The 15457-nt window shown below is 46.4% G+C and overlaps 1 protein-coding gene across 8 annotated transcripts; it reads left to right on the top strand.

Annotated features, from left to right (window-relative positions):
* The first annotated feature begins 7034 nt into the window (after window positions 1–7034).
* On the top strand, window positions 7035–15412 carry ZNF692 (zinc finger protein 692). 8 transcript variants are annotated; one of them, XM_007092939.3, is made up of 12 exons: window positions 7035–7120; window positions 7772–7959; window positions 8229–8260; window positions 8603–8866; window positions 9389–9437; window positions 9527–9652; window positions 9969–10187; window positions 10275–10352; window positions 10454–10532; window positions 11988–12102; window positions 14709–14808; window positions 14930–15412. In XM_007092939.3, the coding sequence occupies exons 2-12, from the start codon at window positions 7784–7786 to the stop codon at window positions 15231–15233; spliced, it is 1542 nt and encodes a 513-aa protein (XP_007093001.1). In that variant the 5' UTR covers window positions 7035–7120; window positions 7772–7783; the 3' UTR covers window positions 15234–15412. The 8 variants fall into 8 exon arrangements, with proteins under 8 accessions (XP_007093001.1, XP_015397880.1, XP_042836916.1 ...); XM_015542394.2 differs by lacking the exon at window positions 7035–7120 and adding an exon at window positions 7171–7212; XM_042980982.1 differs by lacking the exon at window positions 7035–7120 and adding an exon at window positions 7225–7294.
* Window positions 15413–15457: the final 45 nt, after the last annotated feature.

The following is a 15457-nucleotide window of genomic DNA, read 5'->3' as shown; positions in this document are numbered from 1 at the left end:
CTTCTTTTAACAAACAGACAAAAACACACATAGGATCCCTTCCCTTTATTTTTATTTCTGTGTTTTGTTTGCTTGTTTTGGACCTCTTCTTAATATAGGAATTATTCTCAGAAGCAGGAATACAACAGCCTTTGATAACAACAACAAACCCCCTTATTTCACAAAATGACAAGATGGAAGAATTCACCACAACAGAAGGAATAAGAAGAAATGATGGACAAGGATTTAATTAATACAGATATGAGTAAGACGACCAAATTAGAATTTAAAACAACAATTATAAGGATACTAGCTGGGCTTGAAAAATTAGACAAGATACTATAGAATCCCTTACTGCAGAGATAAAAAACCTAAAAACTAGTTAGGTTGAAATTAAAAACACTATAACCAGATGCAAACCTGAATAGACAAAGACAAAGAGGATAGATGAATCAGGGGAATGAATCAGTGATATTAATATTATGGAAAATAATGAAGCTGAAAAGAAGAGGGAAAGAACAATGTTAGATCATAAATGTAGACTCAGGGGCTCAGCAACTCCTTAAAGCATAATAACATTTGTATCACAAGAGTCTCAAGGGGCACCTGGGTGGCTCAGTTGGTTGAGTGTCCAACTTCGGCTCAGGTCATGATTTCATGGTTCATGGGTTCGAGCCCCGCGTCAGGCTCTCTGCTGACCACTCAGAGCCTGGAGCCTGATTTGTGGATTCTGTCTCCCTCTCTGTCTGCACCTCTCCCACTCATACTCTGTCTCTGTCTCTGTCTCTGTCTCTCTCTCTTAAAAGTAACAAAAACATTAAAAAATAATAAGAGTCTCAAAGATGAAGAGAGATAAAAAGGGTTGGGAGGTTTATTTGAGCAAATTTGGGCTGAAAACTTCCCTAATCTGGATAAGGACACAGACAAAAAAATCTAAGAAGCACAGAGAAATCCCATTAAATCAACAAAAGCTGGCCATCATCTAAACATATCATAGTCAAATTCACAAAACACACAGACAAGGAAAGAATCCAAAAGCAGCAAGGGAAAAATGTCCTTAGCCTAAGGGAAAATATATCAGGTTCACAGATGATCTGTGCACAGAAATGTGGCAGTCCAGAAGGGAGTGGCATGATATATTCTTCGTGCTGAGTGGGAAAAATAGGAAGCCAAGAATATTTTATCCAGCAAGGCTGTCATTCATAACAGAAGGAGAGAAAAAGAGTTTACCACATAAAAAAAAAACTAAAGGAGTTCATGATCACTAAACCAGTCCTGCAAAAAGTATTAAAGGGCACTATTTGAGTGGGAAAAACAGACCAAAACTAAGAAAGACCAGAAAGGAACAGAGAAAACCTAAAAAAAAAAAAAAAAAAAAAAAAATCAATAACTTTACCCATAGTCCAGTGGCACTATTTTCATATCCATCAATAATCAGTCTGAATGTAAATGGAATAAATGCTCCAGTTAAGACATAAGTTATCAGAAAGAATAATAATAGTTAAAAAAAGACCCATCTGTATGCTGCCTTCAAGAGACTCATTTTAGACTTAAAGACAAATGCAGATTGAACATGAAGGGATAGAGAACCATCTATCATGTTAATGGACATTAAAGAAAAGTCAGAGTAGCCATACTTATATCAGCTAAACTAGATTTTATTTTATCTTACTTAAAAAAAATAAATGTTTATTTATTTTGAGAGAGAGAGAGAGAGGAGAGGAGACAGAGAGAGAGGGAGAGAGAGAATCCCAAGCAGTTTCCTTGCTATCAGCATGAAGCTCAGTGTGGGGCTCGATCTCACAGACTGCAAGATCATGACCTGAGCCGAAATCAAGAGTCGGGTGCTTAAAAACTGAGCCACTCAGCTGAACCAAATAAATTCGATTTTATTTTATCTTTTTTTTAACTTTAAGTTTATTTATTTATTTTGAGGGGGAGAAAGCAGGGAGGGGCAGAGGAAGAGGAGAGAGAGAGAATCCCAAGCAGGCTCCACACTGTCAGTGCAAAGTCTGATGCCGGCTCGAACTCACAGACCATGAGACCATGACCTGAGTTGAAATCAAGAGTTGCCCACTTAACTGACTGAACCACCCAGGACCCCCAAAGTAGATTTTAGAGCAAAGACTAACAAGAGATGAAGAAGGGCATTGTATCATAATTATGGTGTCTGTCCATCAAGAAGATCTAACAATTGTAAATTTTTATGCCCACAACTTAGAGCACCCAAATATACAAATCAATTAATAACAAACAAAAACTCATTAATAATAATACCATAATAGTAGGGACTTTAACACCTGACTTACAGCAATGGACACATCATCCAAGCAGAAAATCCACAAGGAGACAATGACACATTGGACGAGATGGACTTAACAGATATATTCAGAACATTTCATCCTAAAGCAGCAGAATACACATTCTTTTTCAGTGCACATGGCATATTGTCTAGAATACATCACATACTGGGGCACAAGTCAACCCTCAATATTCAAAATGATTGAGATATACCATGCATATTTTCAGCACACAATGCTATGAAACGTGAAGTCAACCACACACACACACACACACACACACACACAAACATTTTTTTGGAAATCTCTCGAGTACATGGATGTTAAAGAACATCCTACTAAAGAATGAATGGATTAACCAGGAAGTTAAAGAGGAAATTAAAAAAGTACATGAAAGCCAATAAAAAAGAAACACAGCAGTCCAAAGCCTTTGGGATGCAGCAATGGCTGTCCTAACAGGGAAGTGTATTGCAATACAGGCTTACCTCACGAAGCAAGAAAAATCTCAAATACACAGCCTAACATTACACCTAAAACAACTAGAAAAGGAACAGCAAATAAAGCCTACAGCAAGCAGAAGAAGGGAAATAATAAAGATTAGAGCAGAAATAAACTATAGAGAAACAACAACAATAACAACAACAACAACAACAACAACAAAAGAAAAGGAAGAAGAAGAACAGATCAGTGAAACTAAGGGCTGGTTCTTTGAGAGAATAAATAAAATTGATAAACCCCTAGTCAGATTTATAAGAAAGAAAAGAGAAAGGACCCAAATAAATAAAATCACAAATGAAAGGGGAGAGGTCACAACAAACACCACAGAAATACAAACAATTATAAGAGAATACTATGAAAAATTATATGCCAACAAAACTGGGAAATCTGGAAGAAATGAACAAATTCCTAGAAACATACAAACTACCAAAACTTAAACAGGAAGAAGTAGAATATTTGAACAGACCCATAACCAGTAAATAAAATTGCATCAGTAGTCAAAAATCCTCTGACAATCAAAAGTCCAGGGCCAGATTACTTCCCAGGGAAATTCAATCCAACATTTAAAAAGGAGTTAATATCTATTTTCAAACTGTTCCAAAAAACAAGAATGGTAGGAAATCTTCCAAACTCATTCCACGGGGCCAGCATTATTTTGATTCCAAAACCAGACAAAGATCAAACTAAAATAGAGAATTACAGGCCAATATCCCTTATGAGCAAGGATGCAAAAACTTTCAGCATGATACTAGCTAATTGAATTCAACAGTACATTAAAAGAATCATTCATGATCAAGTAGGATTTATTCCTGGGCTGCAAGGCTGGTTCAATATCCACAAATCAATAAACCTGATATACCACATTAATAAAAGAAAGGATAAGAACTATATGATACTCTCAATAGGTACAGAAAACACATCTGACAAAATACAGCATCTATTCTTGATAAAAACTCTCAATAAAGTAGGGATAGAAGGAACATACCTCAACATCATAAAAGCTGTATATGAAGGCCCCACAGCTAATATCATCTTTATTGGGGAAAGACTGGGAGACTTTCCTTTACAGTCAGAAACAAGACAAGCATGTCCACTTTCACCATTACTATTTCACTTAGTAGTGGAAGTCTTGGTCTCAGAGATTGGACAACAAAAAGAAATAAAAGGCATCCAAATCATCAAGAAAGAAGCCAAGCATTCACTATTTGCAGATGACATGATACTTTATATAGAAAACCCAAAGGATTCCACAAAAAAAATTACTAGATCTTCTACATGAATTCAGCAAAGTTTAGGATATAAAATCACCATACAGAAATCTGTTGCATTTTTATACACCAATAATGAAGCAGCATCAAAAGAAACAAAAGAATCCACCCCATTTACAATTGCACCAAAAACAAAAGATACCTAGGAATATACCTGAGCAAAGAGGTAAAAGACCTGTACTCTGAAAACTATAGAATCTTATAACAGTAATTAAAGAGGACACTAAGAAACAGAAAAACATTCCATGCTCATGGATAGGAGGAACAAATATTTTTAAAATGTCTATACTACCCAAAGCAATCTACATATGTAGTGCAATCCCTATCAAAATACTACCAGCATTTGTCACAGAACTAGAGCAAACAATCCTAAAATTTGCATGAACCATAAAAGACCCAACCAGCCAAAGCAATCCTGGAAAAGCAAAGGCAAAGCTGGAGGTATCATGATTCCTGACTTCAGGCTATATTACAAAGCTCTGGTCATCAAAATAGTATAGTATTGTTACAAGACCAGACACACAGATCAGTGGAACAAAATAGAAAGCCTAGAAATGGATACATAACTATATGGTCAACTAATCTTCAACAAAGCAGGAAAGAATATCCAATGGAAAAAGATAGTCTCTTCAGCAATTTGTATTGGGAAAACTGGACAGCAAAATGCAGAAGAATGAAAATAGACTTTTTTACACCATACAAAAAAATGGATGAAAGACCTAAATATGAGACAGGAAACCATCAAAATCCTAGAGAAGAACAAAGGCAGCAATCTCTTTGACCTTGACTGGTACAATTTCCTACTAGACACATCTCCAGAGGCAGGGAAACAAAAGCAAAAATGAACTATTGGAACTTCATCAGATAAAAAGCTTTGTTTGGGGTGCCTGGGTGTCTCAGTCGGGTAAGCATCCAACTCCTGGTTTTGGCTCAGGTCATGCCTATGGTTTGTGAGTTTGAGCCAATGTTGGGCTCCATGCTGATGGTGTGGAGCTTGCCTCGGATACTCACTCTCTCTCTCTCTCTCTCTCCCCACCCCTCTGCCCCTCCCCCACTTGTGCCCTCTCTCAAAAATAAATAGATCATAGATAGATAGATAGATAGATAGATAGATAGATAGATAGGATAGATAGAGTTTTGTACAACAATGGAAACAATCACCAAAACTGAAAGGCATCCTATGGAATGGGGCAAGACATTTGCAAATGACATACGGATAAAGGGTTAGTATCCAGAATCTACAAAGAACTTGTCAAACTCAACACCCAAAAAACAAATAACCTTGTTAAAAAATGTGCAGAAGACATCAATAGAAAATTTTCCAAAGAAGATATCCAGATAGCTAATAGACACATGAAAAGATGCTCAACATCAGTCATTATCAAGGAAATAAAAATCAAAACTACAATGAGATACCACCACACAATCACCAGAATGGCTAAAATTATCAACACAAGAAACAACAGATGTTGGTGGGGATGTGGAGAAAGAAAAACCTTCTTGCACTTTTGGTGGGAATGCAAACTGCTGCAGCCACTCTAGAAAGCAGTATGGAGATTCCTCAAAAAGTTAAAAATAGAACTACCTGATGATCCAGCAATTGCACTACTAGGCATTTATCTAAAGAGTACAAAAATACAGATTCAAAGGAGGTACATGCACCCTGATGTTTATAACAGGATTATCAACAGTAGCCAAATTATGAAAAGAGCCCAAATGTCCATCGACTGATGAATGGATAAAGAAGAAGTGGTATATATATATATATATATATATATATATATATATACACACACACACACACACACACACACACACACACAATGAAATATTACTCTGTCATAAAAAAGAATGAATTGTTACCATTTGTAAGGATGTGGATGGAGCTAGAGTATATTATGCTAAGCAAAATAAGCTAGTCATGGAAAGATCAATACCATATGATTTCACTCATATATGAAATTTAAGAAATGTATCAGATGAAAATTGGGGAAATAAAAGAGTGAGGCAAACCATAAAACAGACCCTGAACTATAGGGAACAAACTGAGGGTTGCTGGACAGGAGGCGGGCAGGGCTATTGGTTAAATAAGTGATGGGTATGAAGCAGGGTACATATTGTGAGGAGCTTGAGTGTTGTATGTACATGAATCACTAAATCTGAAATTAATATATTACGCTGTATGTTAACTAACTGGAATTTAAAGAAATAATTGGAAGAAACAAAACAAAGCCATTGGGCACCTAGATCACTCCAGAAGAGGTAAGCAACAACACTTGTTTTAGAGCCTGATCCAGGAGGACACTACGTTTTGTTGGGTCAGAGCGGGGAGATTCAGGAAGGAAAGGAAGAGCCAATGAAGAAGGAAGAAAATCAGGAGAGTGTGAAGTCACAGAAGCCAGTGGGATTTGGGGTAGGGGTGGGGTATGGAGGGAAAGATCTACACTGTCAGATGTTGCTCTGATGGAGGAGAGACCACAGCCAAGTGACCATTCCATTCCAGCTGTTCCTTGAAAGGGAAAACGCCACTGGAGTCATTAGAAAAGAGAATGGGAAGTCAACAAGAGTCCACAGCGAATCTAGGCAACTTTTCAGAGGACTTTTGATGCAGACAGAGGGAATGGGCCCTGGGGTTCTAGAGAGGAGTCTAGTTGGTTTTTTAAGGTGGCTGATTCTGCACTGCATGAGTGCCCGTTGATGGCAACTGAGAGAGAGAAATTGAAGGTGAAGTACAAAATAGTAATTGTGGAGGCAACATCCATGAGCAGGCTGGAGAGGCTGGGGTCGACACACAGGGGGAGGGCTCGGTTCCATTCATTTCCCTATCATGCGCGGGCGCTTGCCACAAAAGCCACCCCTCCGCAATTCCCCTGGCGCTAAGCGAAGTGCTTGAGCAATTCCTGCGGGAACTACACCTCCCGGCAGGCGCTACGCTAGGTGGCCAATGCGCAGGCGCGCGCTGCGGGCCTCTGTCTCTGCCCTCCCAGTAGCCTCGGCCCCTGTTCCCGGCTGCAGGCTCCGACGCGGAGGGGGACGGGTTCCTCTTAAAAGAGAAACGGCGGCTGTGCGCGCGAGGTGGGCCCTTGTCCATCTCTGCTCTCCGGGCCTGCGCGCAAGGCGGGGGAGGCGCAGGCGCATTCCGGGCGAGGGCGGGTGGGGGCGCGCAGGTAAGGCCGAGTCGGGGTGGGCCGCGGCGGGCGCTCTGGGTGGCCTGGTAGCTGCCTGTGGAATTGGCCAGCCCTACACACAGTGAGCGTTAAGTGGGACGGCCGGAGACCGGGTGGGAGCGCCCTCCAGACCCCGCCCCCACCCACATTCACCCCGCTATGAAGAGCGCCCACAAAACACACGACCTCCCCTTCCCCCACCAACCAGTAAAGGCCCATGTTCTCTTCAAGGTGAAACTGTTTACCAACCCCTCATCCAGCCCCAGCTGAAATTTCTCCATGAAAGTCTCACGCCCCTTCCCCATAGCTTCCGTTTCTACACTTCAGTATGCCCGGGGTCAGGCCATTGTTCCGACATTGACTTTGTCTCCCTGCCTCCCACTCCACAGCGCTAGTTTACATGTCCTGTAAGCTGGAGTGGTTGGGCCCAATGGCAGGGGATGCTATTGAAATGACTTAGTCTTGCTCCAATTCATTGATGAGGTGAGGCCCCAATGGCGGGTGGAGCCAGAGGCCCGGGATCAGGTACGCCCATATGCGTGTCTCCTCCACCTTGTAGGTCCTGGTGCCTATGGCTTCCTCCCCGGTGGACGCATCCCGCAGGCGGCAGGAGAAGCGACGGCAGCTGGACGCGCGCCGCAGCAAGTGCCGCATCCGCCTAGGTGGCCACATGGAGCAGTGGTGCCTCCTCAAGGAGCGGCTGGGTTTCTCCCTGCACTCGCAACTCGCTAAGTTCCTGTTGGACCGGTTAGGGGCCTGGGCGGGACTCTGGGGGAGGGCACCCAGGCTGCAACACCCAGTCCCCTCCCAGGGTCAGGTGGTGGCCCATTGCTCCTTACCACCCGTCGATTTCTCATTTCAGCAGAACCGCCTCTGTGATTTGTGGCCTTTGTGCCCTCCTGTTGGTCCCCAGTGAATAGAGGGGCCCTTAGGACTGGTCCCTTAAAAGTGTGGGAGTGCTGAGAGCAGTTGGCCTGGACCCCTACCTAAACTGCCTCTCTTCCCCACCCTGGCAGGTACACTTCTTCAGGCTGTGTGCTCTGTGCAGGTAGGTAGGGAATAGCTAGAGTTAGGGGGTCAGGAGCCAGGGAGGGAAGAGGGGCAACAGGGAGCGAGTGATGTGACCCAGCAGCATTCTCCATAAGGAGATTGGATCTGAGTGAGTTTGGGAAAAGGTGGAGAATTGGGGAGCCCAGGGTAGTTTGATGGGAACGTCCTGTATAAAAGAGAGCAGTGTCTCAGGACCTTGGGGAGGTTCTGGGCTCTGAAGAATGGTAAAATGGACTAGACTGGGGTTGCCCAGGGGGCTGGGGGACAGGGCTGAATGTGGCCCCAGAGTGAGAGTAGGAGGCCTCCCCACTTGCCCTGACTGTTGCCTTCACCATTCCAGGTCCTGAGCCTTTGCCCCCCAAGGGTCTGCAGTATCTGGTGCTCCTGTCTCATGCCCACAGCCGAGAATGCAGCCTGGTGCCTGGGCTTCGGGGGCCCGGGGGCCAAGATGGGGGACTTGTGTGGGAGTGCTCTGCGGGCCACACCTTCTCCTGGGGCCCCTCTTCAGGACCCATATCTCCAGAGGAGCCCAAGCCAGTTTTCCGGCCAAGTACTGCCCCAAGAAGCTGGTGCCCAGAGGCTAGGAGTGGGCAAGCACCTGCAGGTAGGCTGGGGGAAAGAAGAGTTGTGGAGAAAAGGAAGGGAAGAGGTTCCCATCTCTTTTGCTTAGAGCTTCATTGTCTAAAAATTATCCTTTCTCAATGGAAAAACTATGCTTACAAGGAAATATATCCTTAAATATATTTTCAGGTATAAAAAGCAAAAAACAGCATAGGGCGTATGTTGTGTTACCCTTGGTGGAAAACTAAGAGGAGAAAGAATGTATGTATGCACTTAACGGATGTATAAAATATCTCTGGAAGGGCATGTAGGAAACCAGGCTGTCTGTGGGAAGAATAGGTGATTGGGAACAGTATTGGAAAAGAGGCTTTTCATAGTGTACTTTTTTATACTTTTATTTTCTGAACCCATGTGAATGTATCATTTCTAAAATAAAATATCCCTTCCCACTCCAGTAGCCTCTGCACCCTCCTCCTTCCCAAGTGTCCTCCCACCACTTCAGACCTTAGAAGTACATCTGTCCTCATCCCTCCAGCCCAGAGTTCCTTCCCCTTTGACCCTACAGGTTTGGAATCTGAGCATGATGAGAGGACTCAGGAGGCCAGGTCACCCAGGTGAGGTTGGGGGTGGGAGGGACAGGATAGACTTGGGTGGACAGTGCAGGTGAAGGAGCAGAGCCTGAGGCTTGCCTTCCTTGGTCCAGCAGGGAAGTAGGACCCCTCCTGGAGACCTTCCCGCCCCCAGGAGAAGAGGGGGAGGAGGAAGACGAGGACGAAGAGGAGATGCTCAGTGAGGCCAGCCCATGGACCTACAGCTCCTCCCCAGATGGGCAAGTTGGGGCTGAAGGAGGATGCTGAACAGAGCAGGAGGAGGGAGGGAGCAGCTGGCCAGGGCTTCCAAAGCTTTGCAGACTTGGTGGGGAAGGCAGGATGGGCATTGGGGAAGGGAGAAAGAATTGGAGGCTTTGAATTAGGTGGAAGGTGGTAAAGTTAGGCTGTAGGGCAGAATGAAAGCTGAAAGCAGGTGTGAACAGAGATCCTGGGTAGGAGTAGGGCTGTTCTGAGTTTGGGATCTTAGCATTTCGGGGGCTCAGGGCTAGCTGAAAGCCCAGGGAAATAATGCCCTCCTCTTCCTTCTCTTTTCAGCAGTGATCCAGATGCCCCCAGACTCCTTCCTTCCCCTGTCACCCATACACTTAAGGAGGGGGAGACACCCCCAGCCCCAGCAGCTCTCCTCAATCCTCTTGCTGTACCATCCTCATCAACATCATCATTGAGTTCTGGAGCTCTTCCTACCGAAGTTGGGGTACAGCCGGAACTCAGAGGGACCCCTCAAGCAGCCCAGCAGACTGAGCCTCTGGCCAGGTAACCTGATGGCTGAGACAGAGGGCAGGGGCATCCCGGAACATGGCCCTCCCTCGAGGCCCTCTGCTCCCTCTTTGCTGCCCGTAGCCCTGGGATTCAGGCCCAGTCTGCTCTGACCTTGGCCTGGGAGGAGGACACGGCACAGATTGGCCCCAAGAGAATTAGGTAGGACTTGCAGAGCGGGGCTGGAGGGGGGAGAGTGAGAAGAGGGAGTTGAGGAGAGCCCGTGGGAGTCCTTATGCTCCTCCCTATCCTCCTCCTCCCAGGAAAGCTGCCAAAAGAGAGCTGCTGCCTTGTGACTTCCCTGGCTGCGGACGGATCTTCTCCAACCGACAGTATTTGAATGTGAGGAATGTGAGGGGCACAGATTGGGTTTTATGTGGCTTCAGAGGTGAGAAGGGCTGAAGGGGATGCTGAGGTGAAGGAGAAGCTGAAGCAAAGAAGCCTGGAATGTGGGTGGATTCAGAGATGGGAAGAGAAAGATGGGGGTGGACCTGCAGAGCTTACCTACAGTTAATAATCACTAAAGCAGACAGCTGGTAGATAAGGCAGAAAACCAAGCCACCAGTACACAGCTGCTGCCCACTACTGCTGGTTTCTTGGGCCCTCCAAGGGTCACATGGAGATGATGATGGCATTCCTCAGGCTCTTGGAGTGCTAGTGACTGTTCTAAGCACTTGACATGGGTCAAGTCTTTTGATCTTCAAAAGATCCCTATGGAGTAGGTGCTGATACAGTTCCTGCTTTGCAAATGAGGAAACTGAAGCACACAAAATGGTTAAGCAGTTCCCAAGACTCCTTAGCTAGTGTGTGACGGTGCTGGGGTTGCTGAGTCCACACTCAGCCACCTGGCCCTGTTCGCTTGAGCGGGCAGCTCTAGTGCTAGAGGACTGGAAGATGGTCCTGTCCCCAGCCTAACTGCAGGAGAGGTTTGGGGCACAAAGAGGGAAGGGCCACAGCCCCCACACTCATCCAGAGCCCTCCCAGACCCAAGTCCTGAGGCAGAGACCCCAGACCAGAGGAATGGTGAGGCAAGGGTGGAAGGCATTTGTGCAGGAAATCCCTGGGCTGAGAAGAACTTTACCAGGGCTAGTCAAACGCACTTGAGCTTGTTAATGGAGGACACTGAAGCAGCCACCAGCAGCAGTTTAACTATGGGAAAGCGGAATTATAGATAAGGGGAAAGCCCATGGAATTTAGTGAGCCAGAATGTGACATTAGGTCAGACAGGAGAAATATTTCCAACAAATAATCAGGGAGTTAAAGAAGAACACACAACCCCTAAAAGTGTTCCAGGTTGAAAGCATACACGTGTGTGTGTGTGTGTGTGTGTGTGTGTGTGTGTGTGTGTGTGTTTCTAAAGAAGATTTAGGAAAACACCATATAATATATACCCATGGTTAGCAATAAAGTAGGCAATCTGGGTGATATTATTGTACATTAATATTGATATTGAAGAGGATAATCATACCTACCCAAATTGTGTTCTTATTCCCAGCAGACAGCAAATCCATGGTTAGGGAACCAGGAGTGTCACCAGAATGGCACTTTGTTCAGGGAACTGGTCATTGTAAGGAAGGTTGTGGCAAAAAGGTGAGGTAATGGAAGTCAAGGACAGAATAGGGTGAGGGCAGAGTTTGGTGTCAGGACGGGATGGTGGACTTATATACAGGTGAGGACTGGCCAGGATGATGTGAGCTGGTGGTGACAGAACTTTTGGGGGATGGGGAGGGGGCAGAGGAGCCTGCCTGCTGGGTCAGCTCTGGTGGTCTCCCTGAGACCACCTGTTTCCTTCCCTAGCACCACAAGAAGTACCAGCACATCCACCAAAAGTCCTTTTCCTGCCCAGAACCAGCCTGTGGGAAGTCCTTCAACTTTAAGAAACACCTGAAGGAGCATGTGAAATTGCACAGTGGTGAGTGGTAGAAATGCCTCCTCACTTCCCTCTCCTGTGGGTCCCTTCACCTCTCTCTCTGGGTGTTTTCATTTCTCTGTGAGTCCCTTCACTTCTCCGTGCGGGTTCTGTCCCCTCCCCCTGGTGGTCCCTTCACTTGCCCTGTGAGGCCTCCTATCTGCAGGTGCCATCACACCCCTCTGTGGGATGACTCTCACTCACACTCAACTCTCTGTGTGTTGAGCACCTGCCTGCTTGAGACTGTTCTAGGTGTAGGATACAAAAGCGAACAGAGGCATCCACTCTAGTGATAACAGGGATACAAAGAGATGTGAAAGCAGGGAAGGGATGGAGAGCATGAGAGAGGAGTTTCTTTTGTAGAAAGGGAAGCTCCTTTGAGCAAAGACCTATGTGAAGGGAGGAATAGAGGCTTGTCCATGTCTATGGGCAGGCCTGGGGAGGCCCTGAACTGGCATCTGCATGGAATGTACCAGGAACAGAGAGGGGGCCAGGAAGTTAGAAAGGAAGGAAGAGAGGTCAGATAGGTAGCAGGGACCTCTAACACTACCATCAAAGATGGTTTGGCTTCTGGCTAAATTAGATGGGCACCATCCAAGGGTGTTGTGTAGCAGAAGGACACAACTGACTTTAAAAGGAGCACAACTGACTTTAAAACTGACTTTGTGACTGCCATGTGGAGAAATGGGGCTGTAGGAATGTGCAGTGTACAGTGATGGCAGCTTTAACACGCTGGTACAGTTGAGTTGATAAGAAGTGGCTGGAGGCTGATGTGAGCATGAAAGTGGAGCTAGAAGGGCTGCTGTGAGAAGGACAGATTGGCCACAGGTGGATGGGCAGGAGGGCATCAAGCTGACTTGAAGGATTCCAGCTTGAGCAACTGGAAAGAGGTGATGTGATTTCCTGAAAATGAGGGAGGCTTTAGGAAAGGGACAGTTTATTTGGGACATGATAATTTAGGCATCCCAGAAGATATGAATCTGGAGTCTGGAGATGGTGGGGGGAGGGGGAAAAAGTGTTAATCACAAGCACATGGGTGCTTCACAAGCACATTTGTTGCTGAAGGTGGAGTATACCTCCATGGAGTGAACGTAGGTACAGAAGAGTAATGAATGGGACATGTGGAAAGGGCAGCTACCAAGTGACCAGTGAGGCAAGTGAAGAGAGCAGTACTTGAGGAACCAAGTGGAGAGATTGCTCCAGGGAGGAGGGACAGAGGGTGGGTTGTGCCAGTGCTATAAGACGGAATAAGATGAGGATGAGGACTTTGACTAGATAACAAGGTGGCATGTGACAAGGGAGAGGACAGCCAGAATCGAATAAGTTCAAGGCAGAGAGGAGCTAAAGAAGTGGAGATAGAGAATATGGACTACTCTTTGGAGTTTTGCTGTGAAGACAAGTAGAGAAATGGGGTCTTAGCTGGAGAGCTGTGAGCTTGGGGGCGCAGAGGGGAAAGGGATCCCACTGAGAGTAAAGGTTACTGATGCCTAGGTGGGGTGGGCAGCCTGCAGTCAGGGAGAAAAGGTGTGTTTCTGCACAATTGGAAGGTGGCTACAGTAGAGCAAGTATTCACATAAATGGTCACAAACAAGTTTGGTGATAGATTAGGTAAGGAAGAAGATGTGGGTATTCTCTCCTGGCTTTTCTCTTCTTGGTGACTTTGAAAAATAAGATCACTGCTGAATGAGGCTGGCAGAGAGAGGAGGTAGTATGGAATAATTGTCTACTGGACTCCTGTGAGTGAGAGAGTGAAATACAGAGGCATATGGTGGACTCTTTAGACTTGTGGTTGTAGATGAAAAGTAGAGGCTGGTGGGTGGGTGGGGGGCATGGATTGTGGATTCTGTTTCTACTTCCCTTAGCACACCTGTGCAGGAGTGGGCCAAATGTTGTGTTTACCCTAAGTTGGATTTTAGCCAAACAGGTCCAGCTGAGGAAGAGAGGGGCCAGTGAATGCGTAATATGAGTGAAGGAAGGCTACAAAGATGCCTTGGAACGGGAGTGTGGAGGGGGACAGTGGAAAGTCAGCGGGCTGCTGGACTGGCAGCGTGGAATCACAGGCTTATTGCATGAGGACAAAGTAGTAGAAGGCCCTTGCTGGAACTGGCATGCTTGCAATTGCAGTTTCTGAAAAGGGTGGGAGACCAGGGACAGGGAGACCAGGAAACAGAAATATGGAGTGCTGGCTGAGGAGAGGGACTGGAGCCAGAGATTTGTGCAGTGTGGTAGAGTGATGGGGAAGAAGGCTGTAAGCATACATGTGCCGTCTGACAGGTGGGGGTGAGACAGATGTCTAAAGGATGCCATAAGAAGTGACGATACCTCCAGTATGCCCTGCCCTGAGGCTTGGAGGTACAGGAGAAAAAGCACAGTGGGCCTGTGAGAGCAGCTGGAGAAGGGCAAAGGGCAGGTGCTGTTAGTGCTGGCAGGTTCAGGGAAAAAGGAACAGGTTGGCTGTTGACAGCCACAGGGCACTTTTGGGGGCTGAGAGGAATGGGATAAGCAGGCTGAATGGGGACAGTACTCCTGTGAAGGTTGGCAGGTGGGTTGGGCTGAGGAGGGGCCACAGCCTGGGGATGAATGCTAGGGTGTCACCTGTGCACCTGCAGACACCCGGGACTACATCTGTGAGTTCTGTGCCCGGTCTTTCCGCACCAGCAGCAACCTCGTCATCCACCGGCGCATCCACACTGGAGAGAAGCCCCTGCAGTGAGTGTGGGGGAGGTAGTATGGGTGGGAAGGTAGGGCTGTGGGTTGGAGCAGGGGAACTGCCATGGGGAAGTCAAGATGGGCTGAAGCACTGTCCTTCCCTCCGCTGTCCCTGGCTCAGGTGTGAGATCTGTGGGTTCACCTGCCGCCAGAAGGCCTCCCTGAACTGGCACCGGCGCAAGCATGCAGAGACAGCTGCTACTCTGCGCTTCCCCTGTGAGTTTTGTGGCAAGCGTTTTGAGAAGCCAGACAGCGTTGCAGCTCACTGCAGCAAAAGCCATCCAGCCCTGCTCCCAGCTCCACAGGAGTCACCCGGCCCTTTGGAAGCCTGCCCCAATATCTCTGCCTCTGTGACCCTGAGGTCTGATGATGAGTCCAGGCCCTCTCTGGTTCCTGAAGCTCTGACCACACTCCATCAACAGTGAGCATTCCTGGGCTCTGAGAATCCAGACCCCAGGGACTGAAGGGGAGCAAGGAAGAGAAGGGCCAGATGCCTAGTCCCCAGAAACTAGGGTGACAGGGAGTATAGGGTGGGGGGCAAAAAAAAAACCAAGACAGGCTACTTTAGCCTTCCTAAACAACAGAATAAACTCAGTATTTTACAGTTGTGTGTGGGCAGAGTGAATGTTTTGGCACCTGAAGAATGGGA

This window comes from Panthera tigris, chromosome A1, assembly GCF_018350195.1.
Source record: "Panthera tigris isolate Pti1 chromosome A1, P.tigris_Pti1_mat1.1, whole genome shotgun sequence".
Lineage (NCBI taxonomy): Eukaryota > Metazoa > Chordata > Mammalia > Carnivora > Felidae > Panthera > Panthera tigris.
This window is presented reverse-complemented; position numbering and strand designations above follow the sequence as displayed.

What these genes read in the sequence shown, in the direction of transcription:
- ZNF692 (XM_007092939.3), top strand. Translation starts at nt 7,784, where the DNA reads ATGGCTTCCTCCCCGGTGGACGCATCCCGCAGGCGGCAGGAGAAGCGA. An exon ending in AGGCTGTGTGCTCTGTGCAG is followed by an intron (nt 8,261 to 8,602) that starts GTAGGTAGGGAA and finishes TCACCATTCCAG; the next exon opens with GTCCTGAGCCTTTGCCCCCC. An exon ending in ATTGGCCCCAAGAGAATTAG is followed by an intron (nt 10,353 to 10,453) that starts GTAGGACTTGCA and finishes TCCTCCTCCCAG; the next exon opens with GAAAGCTGCCAAAAGAGAGC.